Source organism: Scleropages formosus, chromosome 21 (genome assembly GCF_900964775.1).
Source record: "Scleropages formosus chromosome 21, fSclFor1.1, whole genome shotgun sequence".
NCBI classification, from domain to species: domain Eukaryota; kingdom Metazoa; phylum Chordata; class Actinopteri; order Osteoglossiformes; family Osteoglossidae; genus Scleropages; species Scleropages formosus.
The window spans coordinates 23,825,970-23,847,419 of record NC_041826.1 but is presented as its reverse complement, the minus strand read 5'-3'; the positions used below and the strand labels follow the sequence as shown (position 1 = coordinate 23,847,419).

Here is a 21,450-nt window from a genome sequence, read left to right as displayed (position 1 = left end):
CCTTCACGTTCAAACGTTTGGAGCGCAAAGAGCCCGAGTGCCGTGTCGCCACCCGAGGGTAAAGGCCGTGGAGGTGAGCAGGAATAACTAGGCCAACAAACTGAAAAGTGAGAACATGTAGTAAAGTAGAGTACTTTCAGAGCAGCACGATGCCTCGGGGGGGTAGTGCATTATGTCTGCGGGTTTGTGAACGCGAAGGTGTGTATCGACGCAGTCCTTGGTGGCGTTTGCGTGACGCTGATTTGATAGGACACAATAGGGACGTTCCCGCTCAACTCTGCTGCCCTCGGAATGAAACAAGCTCTAGGTCACGAACGTGTGCCTTTCATCTCGAGCCAGGTTGTCATGGAGACGACAACAACGTTAGGCCCTGGGGTGCGGAGGGTGAGGAATGCGGTCAGTTCAGTTTTGGGCGCTTCTCCACCGGCGCGCTGTCGCTGTCGTCCAAGCAGCTTTACACACCTACAGGAGGTACTTGCCAAACTGTACAGAGCAATGTTTTCATACAGGAAACCACACATCATCATCATCATCATCGTCACCAACATCTTTATTCTATACAGGAAGACTAGGGGAGGGAAATGACCTTATAATTCTTAAAACTCTTTTGATGGACCTGTGTGCATAAATTTTACTGGAGACTAAATCACATTTGAAAGCTTCAATCACCCACCTAAATGTGAGTCATGCAGGAGTATTTATACATATAAACTATAATAACTATATATATATATATATATATATATATATATATATATAAGACAACAGCAAGAACAATAATAATGACGATGACAAAAATGATAATCAATAATTCATCCTGAAAGGTGTCATAAGAACCTTGTTGCCGCTCCTCTGCGATGAAGCCCCACGGCGCTCAGGGGTGTGAAGTGCGTTTCTCCACAGGCTGCCCTTACAGTCTTAAGTTACTTACAATTATTTAGCCGTTTGTGCAAGTGGGTCATTTTTTACTGGAGCAATTCAGGGTAAGTACCGCAGTCGAGGGGACTACAGCGGGAGGTGGGATTTGAACCTGCAACCTTTGGGTCCAGAGAGTCTTGTTGCTGTAAATGCTGTCCTCCGGCGGCAGCCTTTGCCCACTTCTACAGCTTTATGGCTTTAGTGGCACGGTAAGGGTTACCCGGGGAGCAGAGCGGAGGTCAGGGTACGTGTGGTTTTACCGCGGAGCCGAGTACAGCGGAGCAGAGCGGAGCAGCAGGAGGCGGAGACACTTGTGGGCAGAGTCGGTGCAGGAGCCTGGAGCGTGAAGGAAATCACATGATGAAGGCGGTTTTGATCCAGTAGCTCAGCCCCCTTGCAGTGTCTCTCTCACACACACACACAGACAGAGCGGTCGGCCTGGGGTTCCCAAAGCTCCAGCTTCAAGTTTCCTTCCAGCGGCTGCATCCAAACACCCCGGTAAGAAAGGAGGTAAAAAAAGAAGGTAAATAAGAGACAGTGGCGGCCTGGGGGGGGGGCAACTCTGACCTGTGTTTTGATATTTCTGAATGTGTTTCTCTAGTACATTTACTACTAAAATGTTGTGGATAATTATTAAGAAACACATTGAATGACGACAGTGGTGTTTTTTTTTTTACCGTTGTACTTGTATTTCACTCCTTTGCGGTACAATTGTTCGCCAAAGGGCTTTTCCTACTGAATCACGAGCCGTTTCCTCACCACATCACCGTTTTAACTCTGACAAAATTCAGTTTTCTCCAATGGTGGTGGTGGTGGGGCAGCAGTTCGAGCTGCTGCACTTGGAGCCAAAGGTTGCAGGTTTGAATCTCACCTGTGACCGTACCAGCCTTGATCCAGCTGTTTACCCCGAAAAGTTACTTCGGTAAAATGACCCACATAAATAAACGGGTAAACAGTTGTTTAACACGGTAAGTTGCTTTGGAGCAAAGTGTCAGATAACTGAACATGAACTCAACATGTTGGGTCCCCCGTGTCCCTGCTGAGTGCGTGGAACGGTGTTAACCCCGCCCTCAACTTCGACATAAATTCTAGATGTTTCTCTCGACGTCTTATTTGTGTCGCGCATTTGGCAGACGCTTTTCTCATAGAAAATCATATCTCATATAGTCATATGAAAAATATAGCTCTTCGTATGACTCATACCATCATTCGAATCATAAAATCATATGGAAATCGCACGAGTCATAAGAGTCACTAGTGGTGTCATGTGAGCAACAGCGAGCTGCAAAAGAGCTGCTGGCTGCTCTTCTCTGGAGGGACAGTATCTGGGAAAATGTTAAAAACGAGGGAAAAAATAATTTAATTTAATTTAGTTTAATTCGGTTTCAGCCTCTGGTTTCTACTTTGAACACGACAGCGACGTTTCCAACCAGGGCGGACGGCACCGAGCCGAGCCGAAGACGGTCGGATGCGGACCGCACGTCCGGTCTCCTGCTGTCGTCTTATTTCATCGCATATAAATCAGTTTAATACCTGATTTTGTCAAAAATTATTTTTCCTATCCTGCTGCAGCTGTGCTGTATGACGTAAGGAATAAAAGGTATTTATTTTAATGAAGGGAGGAGGGAAGGGAATTTTACTGATGGTCCTTTTTGGGGTTCGTGAGGTGGATGGAACCGCAGATGTTGCTTCTCCGAGAAGGGGTGTGTGTGTGTGTGTGTGTGTGTGTGTGTGTGTGTGTGTCAGTCATGCGACTGAGTGACACTGCAGTGCTCCAGCAGCTTCTTCCTCATTCTTACCCTTCAGTTGTTCACTGCCCCCCTGCAGACTCATCATTACAGCACAGATTGTTCCTGAAATCTCCAGTGTTAATATTTTACAGTGAACTTGACCATTTTCTTGCAAAAAAAAAAATCATGCAGAAAACAATTCACTTTGTCAATATGGTAAAAGTGATGTATAAATACCTTGTTCTGTTCATTACTGTAATAGTTTTAGATCAACAAAACATTTTGGAATGTTGCTAAAAGTGACACCGTGCAGATGAGGGAAAGAAGGAAAGAAAACGATGTTTATAGGTGTTGTTTACTACATTCTTCGAATATTTACATCACTGTGTTTTTGAAGAGCTCCTACGTGTGTGTGTGTGGAGCAGAGCTTTGGCAATAGTAAAGTTTACCAAGGTACTTGAAAACGGGTAAAAACTGAATTTTTACTCATCTCTTCCAAAGGTTTAATACATGAATACATGCAAACAGCATCATAGATATATATATGTGTGTGTGTGTGTTTCAGTTCCTCAATGAAAAGTTGCTCATGGGTGTGTGTGTGTAGTGTAAGGATAACAGAACTAAAACCGACTTAGGGTTTTGTTTGTGTTCCCAGAAGCAGAAGTAGAAAATTTATAATGTGGGGTCAAGTAAACATTTGTCCTCTCTGTTAATGTGTGTGTGCGCGCGCGTGTGTGTGTGCGCGCCAACTGCCAGCTATTGGAATTACTGAAAGTACAAAGAAATGTGGTCCTTCTGCACTCCACTTCATCTGAGGATTTACTATACACTACCAGACTTGTTTTTATAGCCTGTATAATAATAATAATAATAATAATAATAATAAGCACTAGTTTAAAAAATTTCTTAGAAAGCCGAAGCTCTACTGCCTATTATGATGTAAACACGGTATAGACCTGTCACGGTCCTCACAAAATAGTTCATATCTGTTTATTCCCTCAACCAACTTTAGTCTCGAAAATAAGTTCGGTTTTAAACTAAAGTGTCAGGGACTGAGCGTTTCCTCAAGGAGCTGAAACGCAGCCCTGATCGTCACACTCTTGCTCCTGCACCACACACACGACGACGCGCACAGTCTGAAACTGCTTCTCCCAGCGAGCCGGAGCCGGAGCCGGAGCCGGAGCCCAACCCGGCAACAGAGGGCACAAGGCCGGAGGGGGAGGGGACACAGCCAGGACGGGACGCCGCCGGTCCATCGCGAGGCACCCCAAGCCGGACTCGAACCCCAGACCTACCGGAGAGCAGGACCCGGTCAAACCCGCTGCGCCGCCGCGCCGCCGCGCCCCCGGCTTCTCCTGCTCTACATCTTCACCCATTTCCTGTTCTTCTCATCTTTCCACATGGTCGCGGTACGATGGAAGCTTCCCATCAGTCCCCTGGTCTCCGTCACTCTCCAGAGTCCTCCGGTGGAGGCCAAGGAGCTCCGGGCGGCTCTGCTCGGAGCCACGCTTCCGCGATGATGGTGAGTTCCCCGGATGGGACCCGGAAACGGAAGAGGAAATACCGCGTTCTGACTCCATCAGCGCTGACCGCAGTGCGTTTCCACGCACCTCCAGCACACCGCCGAGTCATTTCCCTCGTAGGAACAGCACACATCATTTTTCTCCATGGTCGCTACAATGCAGAAATATAAAGTTACATTATTATATCCAGTATCATTTGGTTTATTAGTGTTTAAGGACGTCGTCAACATTAGGTTGAACCAGAATAAGAGAAAACATTAAAACACTTGTTTTACTCTCCAATATGTAGTCTAAACATATCATATTATATACTGTATATACCGCATATGGGAGACTATATATATAGATATTGTTTTCAGAGCATGACTAGAGGTACTAAGATCTCAAATTGGGTTAATTAGGACCAATACATCAGTTGTAACAGGGGACTTGCAATGATTTTAAAATAATGTAAACTCCTCCGGCTCTTACACTTCTTTACCGCAGTAAACCTCATTACGGTCCAATGGAGTCGCTTGGAAATGACCTTGAAACGGCACTTTCTGGGACCGGAGTCGAGCGGCGCTTCAGCTCCTCTCTCGTGAATGACGCCGGCTCGCGTTTCGCGCCTTGCGGCCTTCTCAACAAGTTTCAGCCGTGACCAAACTGAGCTGCATGATCATGAATCGAGATTTATTCACATATATTGTCAGTAGAATAAATATTATATGAAATATTTCGTACGTGGACTCTAGACTAGTCAGGAAACGCTTGTCTCATTCTAGATCTTGTTGTTGTCCTCGCCTCCCAACAGCACATGACCTTCTACTTGGGCTACGCCGATGTCGAGCTGCTGTTCCCCGGGCTGATCATCCGCACCCCTGGAGGTCGGCTCATCGTTCCCCTCTTACCGCACGCGTCTCTTCGGTCGCTGCAGTATAAAAAACGCGGTGCGGCGCAGCGCTACGCCGCAGCGCTACGCCTTGTCCACATGCGGGCTGTGTTTCGGGTTCAGAGATGGCGGGCGCCTGCTTCGTCGTGTTCCTGCTCGCCGCCGCCTACGAAGGCCTCAAGGTCGGCCGCGAGTTCGCGCTGCGCAGGAGCCGGGTGAGCGTGCGCTACAGCTCCGTGGACGCGCCGGGGCTCGACGACGGCAACGTCCTCTTGGACGCGCGCAGGACCGTCAGGTGAGTCGCTCGCTCTTTGCTGGGTGGGTCCTGGGTCGGTCCTGGGTCAGCCAAAGGGGTCCTATGACTAGGCTGCGGGACAACCGGTAGCGTAGCGGTTAGTGCCGCCGCCGCCGCATTTGGCCCGAAGGTCGGAGGTTCGAGCCACACCTCTGGCTGTTGCACCCTTGAACAAGGTGCTTGCCCTGCATTGCTCCGGTAAAATTACCGAGCTGAATAAATGGGTAAATAATTGCAACCTCAAGAGTGTGAGTTGCTTCGGAGAAAAGCGTCAGCTAAATGAATAAATGTAACTGCGTTAAAGTGCAAGAATGCGTCTCTGTGAAGACATTATAAGTGACTTTTTTCAGTAATTCATCTTTGTGTTATTTTCTGTCTCGCTAAATTCTGTGATTTGTCTTTATCTGGATGGGGGGTGGGGGCGCAGCGAGGTTGGCCGGCGCCTGCTCTCTGGCGAGTCTGGGGTTCGAGTCCCGCTTGGGGTGCCCTGCGGTGGACTGGCGTCCCGTCCTGGGTGCGTCCCCTCCCCCTCCGGCCTTGCACCCTGCGTTGCCGGGTTTGGCTCCGGTTCCCCGTATGGGACAAGTGGTTCAGACTCTATGTGTTTATCTGGAATAGGGGTGCGGTGGCTCAGTGGGTTGGACCGCAGTCCTGCTCTCCGATGGGTCTGGGGTTCGAGTCCCGCTTGGGGTGCCTTGCGACGGACTGGCGTCCCGTCCTGGGTGTGTCCCCTCCCCCTCTGGCCTTACGCCCTGTGTTGCCGGGTTGGCTCCCGTTCCCCGCGACCCCGTATGGGACAAGTGGTTCAGACTCTGTGCATTTATCTGGATTTATGCTTCTCCAAGGGGCACATTGTGAACCTTGAGTCTCACTTGAATTTTTCCATTATGGAAATTTTTGTTTTCTTTAAAAACGTTTTAAAAAAAACTTTGGTAATGATGTATTTCCAAGGCTTTTATCAGCAGGATTCCATTCCTGACACTTATTTCGGTAAACGGCGCATATTTAAGGCTGTCAGGAAGACAGGTCAGTGTCAGTTAGTGTCCCTCGACAAAAACATTAATTATTATTGCTCTTGTTGTAAAAGTTACGGCTCAGGCTTCGCTCTCGGTGACGTTTCCATTTCCTTGCCGGTGTGTAAAACTTCACCGCAGTCCGAAACATTCCTGAGAAGCCCACGATGTGCAGTTTTCCGTCGGTAAGGAAGCGGTTCGCAGCGTTGAGCTGGACTGAAACGGGAAATCGGTGACGACACACAGGAGGTCAACAAGGTCAACGTGTTTAAAACCCAACATCACGAGTCGCTTTTCGTATTCTGTTATTATCGAGTCCTTAATTCAGCCCTTCGCTTCATCTCACAGCATCTCACCATTCGTACACTTACCGCGGTACACTCACGGTGAGGCGACACCTTTAACCCTTGAAATCCAGGGAGCTGCGATGGAGCCGTGTCCTCGGGCCAAGGCGTCTTCGTGTGCGCCTTGAAGGGAAAGCAGAACGTCGTTTTACTCAGCTGGAAGCACACCGGCGCTGGCAGGTCCCGTTAAAGGCGTAGGATGCAGGAAAGGACCACGTTCACGTCGCACACGTAGGCCTCCGCTCGACCGGGGATCTTGGGGCCGATCCTCCGGAGCGAAGAGCCTCTCTGGCGCTTCCATCGATTCGGCAGCGCAGCGTGAGGAGCTGAGCGCCGAGAACAAACGTTTCGTGAAACGAGAGGTTTACGGAACCGGGAGCCCCGCTTCGACGAGGAGGTCATTTTGGCCTTGCAATTTACTGATGAGCAGCAACATTTTGCTCCGACCTTCGGCCCGAAACTGGCGGAGTAAAACCCGTACTTTGTGTCCAATCTCCGAGTTACAAATAATCGGCAATACAAACATTTCGCAGTTCATTCTTATTGCTTTTTATTACATTTTCTTTGCAGCTTTGTTTTGTCAAAGTCGGGTTTGGCATTTCTGCCACAATACCGCGCTTCGCCACCAGAGGGCAACACCACCCACTCGGAATGGAAACTGCAATGGCGTGGGGGGGGGGGGGGGCGCGCACCGGTATGCATCATCGGTGATGTCAGCTGGGGGGGGCGCTATGGGACGTTTGTCCTTGGCGCAAAGAACCACTTTTTCAGCTCGTCACATGTCCCAGGAGAGACCCGTAAACGATTCTCACGCCTTCTCTCTGCGCACATGCGCACTCTGAAGCTACTTGTCCAAGTGGGGTCACAGCAAAGGGGAGCCTAGCCCGGCCTCGCAGGACGGGACGCCAGCGTGCCACAAGGCACCCCAAGCAGGACTCGAACCCAAACCCGACCCAGCCCACCGCATCACCACACCCCCATCTCACTCCTTCATTCCCCAGTTAATCTGAGATCTAGCGGTTAGAGCCGCTGCTTTGGGCCCAAAATCCCACCTCCAGCTGCTGTACCCTGCAATAAGGTACTTACCCTGAACTGCTCCAGTGTATAAAAGGGTAAATCACTGTAAATGGCTGTGGGGAAAAGTGCGAGATGAGCGTAAAGGTCGCCACGCGTCCCTTCCACACCCGCCCTTTGTTCCGCTTCTGTCTCCCGCCACCAGGCGGCGCCTGCTGAGCCCCCCCCACCTGCTGCAGACGGCGCTCCACGTCGTCCAGGTCGTCCTCAGCTACTTCCTCATGCTGCTCTTCATGACCTACAACGGCTACCTGTGCATGGCGGTGGCGGCCGGCGCCGGCGTCGGCTACTTCCTCTTCGGCTGGAGGAGGGCGGTGGTGGTGGACGTGACGGAGCACTGCCACTGATCTCGACTCGCCCGGTGGCACGAGGGCCGAATCCTTCGCTTCCTTCCTAATAAAGTGACACATTCTTTCTAAATACCAAAATCAATTGTGTCACATGGGGCTCAGAGCTGCGAACACAGTAACGCTCTTTCCATTCTTCAAAGAACCCCAATATTCCCAAGTCACATTTATTATAACAGCTGCACTTTGAGGACAACGGTTATTTACATGTGTATTTCAGGAGGAGAAAGTGTGTGCGTTTGCTGTAGGAACATTCCGGTAACGCAAGGCGTGCGTCCTCCCTTTTCCGCAAACGTCCGGCGGCCTCGGCCTTAATCCTAGAGACAGAAGTTTTAAAGAGTGGAACATGGTATAATTCACGTCAGAATCTTCGTACGGAGCAGTTTCGCTATTTTTATTAGAATTTAATTCTGCACTTATTGAACATCATGGCAGGATGCCGCTCAGTTCATGTTTACACCCTTTCACTGTTCGATTTTACGCCAACATTTCCACGTCCGTTTGGAAATAAAAGCTTTTTGAGTCCAGTACAGCAGACATTCTGTGAATCGCTGATATACTGTACAGAGCATTCATTGGCGCCTCGAACGCTGTTCCAAATATTGCGCACTCTCGCTCTTTAATTCTATCAGTCAAAGAAAATGACACAGTCTCTTTGTACCAGTCACAAAAATTGGCAGTTAAGCTTAAAAAGAAAATTATATATAAATATATTTAGACACACACCACAAAAGAGCTACAACATCCCTTTCCTAAGGCGTAAAGCCAAGGACATTTTCAATGGTAAAATGTGTAGTAGGTTAAAAGCGGAGCGACAGCATTCAACACAAACCCGTCCGTACCTGTGAAATATTTTGCAAACGTCATGAAACTGACATGAATTTCTGGGTGATCAGGGGTCACAGTGGACAGCAAAGTGGACAATGGACACCAGGCCATATGGTTCTGAGAGGCGACACAGGGTTACAAAGACATCGCCCACATTTCACGGTGCCCTTTGTTGGCAGGCGTCACGTCGCCTCATTCCTTCACGCTTCGCTCGGAGACCTTTGGGACCCCGGGACCCCCCACCCCTCCGCAGCACAGCCAGGGTGTGGCAGCAGCTCAGGCGGGAGACTCCGAAAGGCCTTGCGGCAATCCGGCTGTCAGTGTAAGAGGGTCACCCAACTAATGCTTGGGCAGCGATGGAGAACGTACGCTAGCAGTGCAAGCGGGCGCACGCACGCACACACAAAGCACAAACAAGCAGTTCTCGTTAAGACAATGACATTTTTATTTCCTACAGCAGTGTCTCCATATTCCAGTTGACCGAGTGCAAACACAGTAGTGAACAGGGAGGTAAACACATGGAGGGAAAACAAAAAAAAAAAAAAAAAAAAAGGAATAAATTAAATTGTGCCTGGAGCTCAACTTCCTGCGTTTTCTTTCCCTCCTTCTTAAAATATTCAGAAGAAGGGAATAAAAGATGAATGTGCAGAGTAGTGCTGAGCACAGAAAAGCAGGGGGGTGGGGGCAGAGCGACCCTAAAGCAGGCGCTGGGGGAGATGAGACCAAAAACCCAAGAAGCAGCGCCGATGCTTTCGAACACGAGACCGCTTTCGATCCCAGAACTTTCCGGCAGGTTCTTCACTTTGGAGGCTAAAGGAATGCTGAGCAGAGGCTCCACACAGCTGGTAAATAAGGCAGAATTTACTCTAGTCTACAGGACAGAAAGTAACCGGACACTTCGAAGGTGTGTCGCACATTTATGATCCCTCTACTTTTCCCACCGTCTTCACCTCAAAAATTACCATCGTTTACAGCGCTTGTACTTCTCATGATGCCCTGCGTCAAAGGACACGCACCGTGCCGTGTGTCCAACCTGCACGTTACACACGACGAAACGGCCTTCGAGCGGGAAGCCCACAGTACTTCACCATGTTTTACTGTTGAGACAACTGGAAGAGCCACAGTTTCGTTCGCGTAACGATCAATTCTTCTCCTACCAAAGCGCTTAAAACTGCTGCTCTAATCGGTGTAACATGTTTATTGCTGGAAGTGAGAGTGATGAAGTGCACCGTTCACAGGGATCGAGAAAACCCCGTTTGATGGCACTCTGGTTATTAGCACCAATTTTACAGCAAATTTCAACAGTTTAAGAGAAAAGTTGAGCGGCGCTTTGAGACGATTGTTTCCACGAGTAAAGTACTGCATCACACAGGTGTAAACGCATCGCTACTCAAAGGATTCTTTAAGAAGATTTAACACATTTTCATGCTTGATGCATTAAAATTGCACAAATTCTATCTGCTGCAAATGAGCCATTGGAGACAAAGCGACCCCCATCTGGTGAGCTCAGCTCCAGTAAAGTTCTCTACATGACTGTAGCAGGTGTAATTTTACCAAGGTATTTTGTTTTCAATTTAAGAAAAAAAAAACCTGCAGGAAAGCCGGTTCACGAGATCAATCTCAAAAGAACCCGAAGCCGTTTTTCGCCTTTGAATTAAAGCGCCAATAAAGCAAGAACCAACATGAGCTCTGTGGGGCTCTGCCCTGCGCTCAACAGCTCGACCGCTTATTTGGACACAAAGAGCCTCTTAACGGCGGCGCTCATGTTCGAATCCCCCCGTCTGCGTCCCACCCATAAACCACATTGCAACGTACCAATTAAAATAATGCTGCTGCTATAAATAATACATTAAAACTACGTACATGAGAAAGGGTGGCGGCGTGGCACTAGTGCACAGAAACACAGCAGTGTGACACTGGTGACGAACACTCTGTGGTCGATTCCACGGTCAAAGTGGTCGTGATACTCCCGCAGCCGTAAACGTGACGAAAGGAACATTGCAAAGATGGATTTAGATGAGACGACGTTATTAAAAAAAAGTCAGTTTGTGCAGGTGTTCATCGCAAGAGTAAATGTGACTTTTTTTTAAACCGTTTGTCCAGTAATCATGACCCTGGAGTGCAAACAACAGTCAAGTGTTGGTCAAAACGGTCAAGTGTTTCTAAACTTTTAGCAAGCTAAATTAAATCAGCTCATGGCTTCGGATTAGTCAGTTAGCTGATCTAAACACATCGGCCCCGGTGGCACCAAACACGTCTTCCGCCCAACGTCCAGGACGAATACGGAGATCTTCTCGAACCGCAATGAATCTGTCCTGCTGGAGCGCGTGGGCAAGAAAAGTGCGTGAAAGATCACGTCGTGTGAAGAGGACCAAGGTCAGCGGTCCGGTACCCTTCCGTCAGCCTCAACTTTCCCAATCATGGTAAATTCATTGGCAAGTACTGTACTTCAGACGACAGAGCAATAAGCACTGGGCACCTTCTCTATCAGCTATTTGGGTCCCGAGAGTCAGGTTTCCAAAGTGTTCAGTCCTACAGAGCTGGCGATATTTTGGAACGATACACACGTAAAAGTGCACTTTACTGAAGCCGAACGGGGAGTTTCTAAAGTTTCTCGCATCCTTGCAATTATTTGCATCAGTAGCCGTCAGAGAGGCGTTTTTCAGCCCCTCGCAACCTGCGTGACAACGAGGTGTGAACTAACAGTTAGGTGCAAGTCCTCTTCCTGTCCTTCGTGCCACAAAATTAATCAATCTGTGCAATTTCGATACTTTAACCAGTCACTGGTGAGACGGGTGTGTAAAACACAGAAACCTCCTCCTATCGAGGAAGACATTTCTGCGATGGGGCGACAGCGGGATTTAAGGGGCTTTTGCCGCTTGCATTTTAAAGAAGTTCTCCTCCCTGCAGACCGAGCCATAGTGCTGCAGACCAGAGGTGGTCTCTGTTATATGAAGCAATTCTTTGAAACGCTACAAACTCCAAAACAGTCGTCTTTTCAGACGCGGTCCAGCCGAACTGCTTGACTTTCCCTTTGTTTCGATCGCGTCAAAAAAAAAAAAAAAAAGACGGCAGGCCACTTGAGCGATTCTCAATGCAGGCTGGGCGCCTCTTCATTCTTCTGCACTCTCCAAGACTGCCACCACAACTCTTCTTTTCAAGGAAAAAGCTCCACCGGCCTGAGGTTCAAGCGCCACGATAATCGGAAGAACTATTCATGTTGACTGTGACTGTAAATTTAAAAAAAAAAAAAAAATCCTTGGGAATTTGAAAACTTTGATAAACATCCACTTCCTCTCTTTTGTCAACTTTTTCCTTTCTACCAACATGAGAAGCTGACTCTAATCTATATTCAGCTCAGTCTTTTATGGCCGGGGCTTCTCAAGAGTCGCTACATCCATAGAAATTTCTGCAAAACCAGTAGTGCTGCTTCAGGGGGATGCGAGAAGGGGCTGCTGGACGAGACTGGGACAGTTGCATTGTCGGGGGGGATAAAAGCTGAAGGCCTCCTCTTAAACCACTGGAAAGAGATTCCGAGAGAGAGAGAGAAGAGCTGCATCAATCAATCACTTGTTCCCAAATTCAATATATTTAAACCACCTCTATTTTGGTTTTTTGCATTAAAAAGATGGCGGGGGAAAAAAAAGTCCAACAGCAGCTTATTGTCACACAACCAACTTTGGGACCTGGCAGAGTTGGTGTCCATAGATTTTAGGTCCACTTTGTCTCATCACTATGTCCAAAAGCAACTTCCACAGCTGAAACCCAGCAAGAGGTACAACTAGCTCAATTTAACCATTTTCAGTTATTGGGGACTGTTTGGAACGTGACATCCCAAGTACATTTTTGAGTAATGTGACGAAAAGGGTTACTATCTACAGGCTCTCATATACAACAGAGCTCAGCACAAAAAAGTAGGTACACCATGGTAACTTGGACATGAGGTGTGAGGAAGGTGAACCATTGAATATGACGCAAGACATGATATGCACAAAATATTCATAAACTACACTGTCCACTGTGTGGGGGGACCTTTGCAATGACAAACGGTAGAATCGCAATTTTTTTTTTTATTAAAAAAAAAAAAGGATATTTATAGAAGAGTAACCAGATGCAGGCAAGACGGACCCTGGTAAAATATTTCGAAGAGCTCTGCACTGTTCTGGTGAAGCCCTGCAAGGGTCATTGGCTCAATGATGGAAACAGATGGATCTTCACTGACTCAGGAGTTTCCGCTGTGATCAGACGTTCAACTATACAGCAAGCAGAAGGGCGTTAAAAACACTTCTGCAGGCGATCAATTAGCCCCCAAGCGAGAAGACAGAGGACACCGACTCCTTACGTTGGGAATGTTAGGGTTCAAAATTTAAAAATGTAAGGACGAAAATAAGTGCACTGAAAAAATGCACGACTGCGTTTTCTCGTTCATTTTCGAAAATGTCACCGAGTAACAATAACCTGCAGTTCTACACCTGGCCAGTAGTTGGCAGTAATTCACATGTAGGAGTCGACAGATTCTCCTTGTTCCACCAGGTGATGTTCCTCCTTGTTCCTCAGCGCCACTCATCCACGACGTGATGAATTCTACATGTTCCTGGGACCGAGTCGGCACCACGTTTGTCCGGACAAAGTATTTTTATTTACAGTCATTTAAGTTTGAATGCAGCTCTATATTAATACAAACAATATAAACTAACGAGGGCATAAATAAACGTACATAGATATGATGCTTCTATTGATTTTATATATGTATTTAATATATAATAAAGTTAAAAATGGCCACGTTGACAAATATTACAACTGCTTATGTGATGAATTAGTCAACACCTCAGTACGTATTAAAATAAGAGGGTTGTGGAGATTTTTAATGACAATTTAATTTTCTTTCAAGTTTTCTGTAAAATGTCTGAAAATAAAACTTAAAAGGCCTAAAGGAAGGTGGCATCTTGTCCACTATAGAACAACATTTATCCAATTTAACAACTAACCCTTGAACAAATTGAGGACCATCTGTCAAGCTTTCATTTGTTGTGACAGAGTGGTTGGATAATTATGAATAATATTAAAAGATTAATGCTAAATGGAGGCGGAACAGTGGCACAGCAAGTAGCCCTGCTGTCTCTCAGCCCATTCAGTCTGTGCGGAGTTTGCATGGGTTTCCTCCGGGTGCTCTGGTTTCCTCCCACAGTCCAGACATGCTTTTCAGGTTCCCCATAGTGTATGAGTGACAGCGAGAGGGCGTGTGCGTGTGTTCCACTAATGTATGGATGAGTGACCCATTGTAAGTAGTGTATCTAGCAGTGTAAGTTACCACAGTGAATAAGGTGTGTGGGCTGGTAACACTACATAGAGTTCATTGGATGTAGCTTTGGACAAAAAAGTGTTTAAAAAGTCATAAACATTAACTGCAAACCAGCTTTTTTTTTTTTTTTACCTGTTTCAGAATGACAGCAGGAGGCACCGCCCTTCAGGAAAGTGCTGGGTTTGTCAGCACAACAGGACAGAAACGAGTCCAGCACACAGCGACCCCGCCGTCGGCAACAGCTGCAGGAGGAAGGGCTTTAGTTCATACCGCCACATGCGCAAAACCATCTGCTATATCAATGTGGGGAAAAAGGCCGTGGTAAAATTTTTCAAACATTACATGAGAGAGACTTCAAATTTTAAAGTCTAGATGGCATCAGGAAAAGATAAAGCAGTACTTTGCACCTAGAAAGTACCAGGGTGCCTGAGCTTTAGGAGAGCAAGATACACCACCACAATATGTGTCCCCATTAAATGAACACATTGTAGATACATCGTCTTATGAACTTCAAAAACGAACACACACACCACAGCAATAATACCACCTTATAAAAGCTGATAAGTGGGACTCAAAAAAAAAAAAAAAAGCATTCATTATAAAGAATAGAAATAATGTTATTAAATGTGTGTATTTGGGGTCCAGGAATTGATCTTCCCCCCACCAGCAGAAATTAGAGGAAGAACTTTTTGATATCTTGATCCCCCCCACTTTATGAAAGGACTTGCAGAAATTAATTAACACCAGATACTGGGAGGAGGTACGGTATCCATATAAAACGGTGTCAGCGGGTGCCCGCAGGATACAAATGTACACTTACTGCAAGATGGTGCAGAAGAGGATGAGCATCACACTGCCGACCACACAGAGCACCAGCAGGGTGGCCACTGGCTGCTGCTTCTGATTGGTGGCCACCACAGCCAGCAAGTCGGCATGTTCGCATCGCATCCCCACAAATCCCGCGTGACACCTGGAGCGGGCGGCAGCAGCAGAAAGCAAGGGGGACGGGGAGAGGAGAGAGGAGAGGAGAGGGCGGGTCATCTACTGGGGAACGGGGTTACGGCTCCTGGTCCATCCTGGGTCTCAGAACTCAAAGCTCAAATAAAGCAAGCAAACAACCCCATTTCTGCTGCCGCCGCTTCGCCGCACGCAGGATGTCTGGAGGCGTACTCACACACAGGCCGGAGTCTCCTCCTGCACCAGGAAACGGCACGTTCCGTGGAAACAGAACTGCTCGTGGGAACGCGGACAGTCGTCGAAGTGAGAGCGAACAGCCGCCGCCAAGGGATCTGTCAGGGACAACGATAGTTTGGCCCTGCTGAATGCAGCCTATGACTACAATATCAAAACCAACAATTTTATTAAAGTACCATCAACTGCAATATTTTTCTCAACTTGCTTCGGAGCAGACGTCCAGTTCAGACACCGATTTTCACCTTTTGCCAGAAAGGATGACTGTGAAAGTGCGAAGTTTCAGTAGATACCTGCCATTTATATTTGTAAAACATAAAAAGCTACTTCTATAAAAATCATGCATGTGTCTGAATTGATAGTGTCACTTATCCTAGTAAATTTTAAAAGTTCACCTCTCAAAATGTAGGCAAATAGTTTAAAGATTATTTCCCACCCCAACTTCTATCAGCTTGTTTGAACCTGAATGCAGTAGGTTGTCAGTGAAGGTGGTACAGAATTTAGCCATAAACTGATTGGCCAAGAATAAATGCAGAGGACAGCAGACAGTAATACGGTAAGGAGGTGTTCCTACTGGGCTTGTGGTGTAAGAGGACGTTAAAAGTGGAAGAAAAAAAAAAAGTTATAGAAACAGAAGTACATTTTTCCTTACAAACGCACTTGAGAAAAACTCAAGTATCAAAGCCAAAAATTACTCTAATAAATTTCTGTAAAAACCTCAAGTAACAAAATAAATGCGACACGACCCATCGACTGAGTAACACAAATACGGACACAACGCGCACAGAAATTGGTACGGCCCTTTCTCCGATTACAACCACAATATCAAAGAGAACTTGTGCAGAAGTACAAAAGCGACGCCAAAGAAAACCCCCAAAGGAGCTACTGGACTGCGCTTCAACAGCCGTCTGGGTTTAGGTCCCAACAGGTCCGAGTATCAAGTCAAAACGGTGCCTTAACCATTGCAGAAAAGTCGCCTAAGCGAGCAACGAACGGAGCGAATCGAGAGCCGAACCCTGAAGTTCTCCACCGCGTTTCAAAACCCGTGACCCCGAGCGGCGTCTTCGCCGTGTCCGTTGATCGAGGGCACGGTGACCAATCAAATGACAAACCTTTCAAGAGTCTTTGGCTCTGGGAGCTTTCCAGACCCTTTGGGCTTTATTTTTGTCATATTGCTCATTTCTGAAGACCATTCGAGGGTCTAGTCCCCCCCCTCCCAGTTGTCATTGACTTTATAAGACAACCAAGGAAACCAAAGGGAGACACAGTGAGAGACAGTGATTTGCACCAAAAATACACCAAGTGCTCTTTCTCAGGCACCCAAGTGTCACAAATTGACATTCAATGATGCTTTATAAATGGTTTCAGTGAAAGAAAGCAGATATACGTCTATAAAAAGGAAAGATGCATTATAGCAGCTACATCCATTTCCATCAGTCCTTTGGAATGTGCGCTCAGCCTCGCTCTCCCCCAAAACCTTTTTACATTTCTCTATTCTTGTCCTTGCTCACCAACTTTTACCCTTCTTTGTCCTTTTTCTTCGCACTTCAAGTCTGGCAGCACAAGGATGGGAGGCATTCAGATGAAATGAAGCATTGGGGAGTCGCTGCCTTTTCTCTGGTAAATCCCCTTTCATCCCATTTCTTAGAAAGCTCTGAAAAGTGACTCTCAGTTCAGCCTTTTGTGTTTTTTTCAGCACAGCAAAGACAAACAAAGTGAAATGAGTCCTTCAAAAGTGCCACCCAGCGGAGTTTAGGGTGCAGCTGGGGCAGGAAAACTGCACCGGAACCCAACGTGAGCCCAAAAGGGTTCCCCAGTTTACGACAAATTCAACTCCAAACCCAGTGAGGTTTAAATTACTCACACCATCTATGACGAAGAGCTATGAGTGCTGCTATAAGGTAAACCACAAAGTACTTTACATTTATTTCTACAGCTGACACTTCTCTCCAAGACTGATTTATCCATTTGTACAACATCAGTATAGGGTAAGCTCTTCAATCAAGGGTATTCCAGCAGGAAGTGGGATTTTTACTCTAGCAGAGCCCCAGATCAGTTCCCATTTGTCATTCTGAAATATGTTAAGCGGCGCAGCATCTCGACTGTCCCCGCTTTGGGTGTCGGACCATGGCAGATCACCACGTATCGAAAGGCAATTGACTTCTTCCTTGGGAATCAAAACTTTCCAGCTGACACCAGACATTTGGGAGAAGACCTCACAGAGGTACCAGAAGCAGATCACGGGGATTTATACTCATGCCCAGATCCGCCCGATGGCGACAATCCGGTTTACGTTACAGCGATATGCACGAGTCCCACATGATCGTATTTGTTGGCTTTCACCCAGTGGGGTGAGAGCACAGCTGTTCAACCCCTGAGAATTCTCGCAACTCACCATGACCGAGGACCTCTACAGAAAATTGTACTTCCTAGTCAGATAACCTGACAGACCCACAGCTTTGGTCAGCGATGACGGTACTGAAAGAGCAGCTGGTAAAACGGAGTTGTGCGTTTCTGCTTCTCTTGGAAATGAAAGATCATTCGGTGTCTGTAGATGATGGCGTATCATACGACTCCACAAATGTGTGCCTTTTCCTTCCTTGGAAGTGAGTATTTGGGGACAACGATGACTGTAGTCAGTCATCTTTCCTTTAAGTACCCGGAGACAACATGCTGGAAGGGTCACGGCGAAATAAAGGGAAGATTTAGCGGGGACACAACAAGCCTGAGAGCTCATCATTATCCCACCTCCCAGTCAGGCAAACCAGCCGATGAGCGACCGGCACCTGTACAGATGTGATTCCCGGAGTCCGACCAGAAGTACACACACACACACACACACACACACACACACACACATCTTCAGAGCCGCTTGTCCCATATGGGGTCACAGGGAACCGGAGCCTACCCGGCAACACAGGGCGTAAGGCCGGAGGGGGAAGGGGACACACCCAGGACGGGACGCCAGTCCGTCGCAAGGCACCCCAAGCGGGACTCGAACCCCAGACCCACCAAAGAGCAGGACTGCGGTCCAACCCACTGCGCCACCGCATCCCCTCCGACCAGAAGTACTTAGGAATAATATCCATCATTACAGCCATTATATGTGAGAGGGCAGCGCTGGTAAAGCACCTCTGCGTGCCACACACACACAGTCACTATGGGTCACACTGAACTCCACTGAGCCAGACATACATTTGAGAAGGTTAATTAAAATTACACTGATGATATTAAATCATTTGCAGTGAAACACACTTGAGAAATATTACACCAGGAATTCCATTGAATCAAGAGCAGAGTGAATAGAATTTCTCAAAACCTCTTTTCGTTCACACACTTGAGAATAAAACAATGTACACATTTTGAACACGTTCCTTTTCCCCGTTTACCTTTTTTTTTTTTTTTTAAATTCGTCTACCAGCCCATTGCTACACAGGTATATTTAATTGCACCATTGACACGGATGCATTGACTAAAATGGAATACATGCTGAGCAGACATTTCTGTCATATACACTTTCTGTACTTAAGAAGTGTGGGGGGGGGGAAAGAAAAAAAGCCAGTATTACTGGTCACGTGCACAAGAAAGACCGTAAAAGTGCCAAATGTTAAACTTACATTTTACTGGGGCTGTTGTGGAATTTTCCTGGAGCTGTGCGGAGGTGAACACTGACCCTGGTGAGGAGTGAAGAGGAACATATGAACATATTGAAAAGATTAAAATGTAAAATGTCACATCTTATTATGGCAGAAAGAGCAGAAATCGTGTGGAGCGACTGAAGACAGAGGAGCTGCAGGACAGCAGGTACTTGTTGTGAACAAGGTATTTCAGGGTACATTCGTGTCAGCTGCGAACATACTGGGGGGGGGGCAGTTTGGTGATAAAATCACAAGAGACTCAACCCGTTACGGCTCCTCTTAACTACAGCGCGTAGAGCCGATATTAATCATTTATTATTAATAATAATAATAACAACAACATTAGTAAAGTCTGATCCGGTTTAAACACGAACTTCCTGAAGAAATCATGTTGTGCTGGAGAACTTAGGGAAACATGGTAAAACTTGACTGCAAAGTGGTAATAAACCACCCATGTTACACTTAAGAGCAGCTATTAGTTTTATTACTAATAATATTATTAGTATTATCTTGGGTTTTCAAAAAATCGCTCCGAGAAGCACCACCAGCAGGGTCCATCACTGTGGGAAATGATGAGGGTAAACGGAGTAAACTGGCCCCAGCGGGAAATCCAGCAGAGATGACCGACACCCCCACCCCCACGCGCCACCTGCACCCGACCTCAACACGTGTCCTGCTCACAGTCACAGGGACTTGGTTGACTCTCCACGGGTGGATGTGGGCCGTTTTCGCCCAAACTGACCAGAGTCAGTAAAAAAATTCCCTATGCCATGGCTCGGACTAAACGGGTCACCCCCCCCTCTTTGTGGATGTGTGAGAAGAGCTCGACTCACCGATGATGCTGATGATGATGCTGCTGATGATCACATCCCGGATTAAGCGCTCCATCGCGCGCGCTGCACTTCGCCGGGGCTTCCTTGTGTCCGAGCACCGATCGCGGGGGGTGTTGGGGGGGGAAGGGGGGGGCTGGGTTCAAAGCTCAGTGCGCCACCGCTCCACCAACACCATCACAGTCGCCGGACTCCCCCTCAACTCACCGGTTCGCTCCTTTCCTTCGGGAGAATCTGTCCATTTACTCTGTTTTACCACGTCGTCCTCCTCCGGAGCAGCAGCAGCAGCAGTTAGCGACACGCCCTCCCTCACCTGTCAGGTGTCTCAGCTCCGCCCCTCCCCCCCCAATTTCCGACTCCTGAACGGACGCCCAGTAGCGCGCGTGTGTGTCGCGAGCTCCTCGTCGGAGAAGCGCGCGCGCTCAGCTCGTGACCCGGCAGGCAGAAGAGAGGCGCTGTGACCCGTAATTGATCGCAGCGGGTTGGATCCCACTTTCGAGTTGACTACTTGTGCGGGGGGGGGGGGGTCACCCTTTCCTGTTATTACAGTATTTTACTACAGTACAGGTTGTCCTCTGGGAAACACCACATATCATGTTTTAAAGGCTTTCCTACAACCCTGATTTACTCCTTTGTGAAACTGCATCACTTTTGCAGCATCTTGTCACAGCCAGTACCTCGATGAAGGGCACTAGAGCAGGAGGGGGGGTCTCGAACCCTTGACCTTCAGCCTGCGAACAATCCCCCCCCCCCGTTGGCCAGCGTATGTGAGACATCTGCACTTTGTGTTTTCCTGCAGCCCCTCATCACTGAAAGAGCTGTTCACCGAAACACTTTCCTCTGGTCACACTGATTATTCCCGCCTCGTGCCCCCCAGCGAGGTAGGTGTGGCCTCCCCTCTTTCGGCTACATGCTCACCAGGAGAAGTGCTGTGAGAAGTTTTCCAACACTTGGGAACGATCTGGATTTGAGCACCAATGACTCCTCAAACGTGATCTAGGTTTCCATGTAAGTTACAATAAACAACCGCAAATGATACAGCATCGCATCTTTACTGAACAAATCGTTGAACAATCAAAGTATTGATGGAAAGTGTCTGTGGACCTCCAGGATAATGACCTTGGGGGGGTAATTGGAGTCAGGTGTTGCAATGAGTTCAGTCCTCACATCAGCTGCCTTTGTTTTTCGTTCTATTATTATTACTGTTGTTATTTACTGTTATCACTGCCAGTGGTATAGAACAAGGACAACACTCCTCCGCTCCTGAGCGCAAAGTAAAACACAAGTGACACTAAACGAGACACAAAGGCCAAAAGCTGCTCCTAAAGTCCTGGTTGATGGCCTCTTAAGTGACAGCAGCTGCCCATCAACTCAGCCCCAGTTTGGCTTCACCGCACGTGTGCCTCGTTGTACTTGTGTGGCGCATCTTTTTCCGGATCACGTGAAGCACATCGGCGGACTGGAAAGTCACATGACTGTGTGAGAAGTAAAATGCTGCCGTGTTGAAATTTGAAGTCCGCTGAATGGAAAAAAGGATGTATATTTT

The 21,450-nt window shown here is 47.5% G+C and overlaps 1 protein-coding gene and 1 pseudogene across 1 annotated transcript; one reads left to right on the top strand and one right to left on the bottom strand.

Moving 5' to 3' along the window:
• Positions 1-1,306: 1,306 nt before the first annotated feature.
• LOC108920140 (high affinity copper uptake protein 1-like) lies at positions 1,307-9,493 on the top strand (annotated as a pseudogene).
• Positions 9,494-9,602: 109 nt separating this feature from the next.
• On the bottom strand, positions 9,603-20,163 carry tgfa (transforming growth factor, alpha). Its single transcript, XM_018728732.2, has 6 exons — positions 19,908-20,163; positions 19,054-19,110; positions 15,420-15,534; positions 15,066-15,215; positions 14,378-14,487; positions 9,603-12,463 (listed from the first exon to the last, which is right to left on the bottom strand). The coding sequence occupies exons 1-6, from the start codon at positions 19,960-19,962 to the stop codon at positions 12,456-12,458; spliced, it is 495 nt and encodes a 164-aa protein (XP_018584248.2). The 5' UTR covers positions 19,963-20,163; the 3' UTR covers positions 9,603-12,455.
• Between the last annotated feature and the right edge of the window lie 1,287 nt (positions 20,164-21,450).

Coding starts and splice junctions, on each gene's coding strand:
- tgfa (XM_018728732.2), bottom strand. CDS start 19,962: ATGGAGCGCTTAATCCGGGATGTGATCATCAGCAGCATCATCATCAGC. Junction 15,216..15,419: donor GAGGAGACTCCGGCCTGTGT/GTGAGTACGCCT, acceptor CGCCCGCTCCAG/GTGTCACGCGGGATTTGTGG. Junction 14,488..15,065: donor CTCTTCTGCACCATCTTGCA/GTAAGTGTACAT, acceptor TTCCTCCTGCAG/CTGTTGCCGACGGCGGGGTC.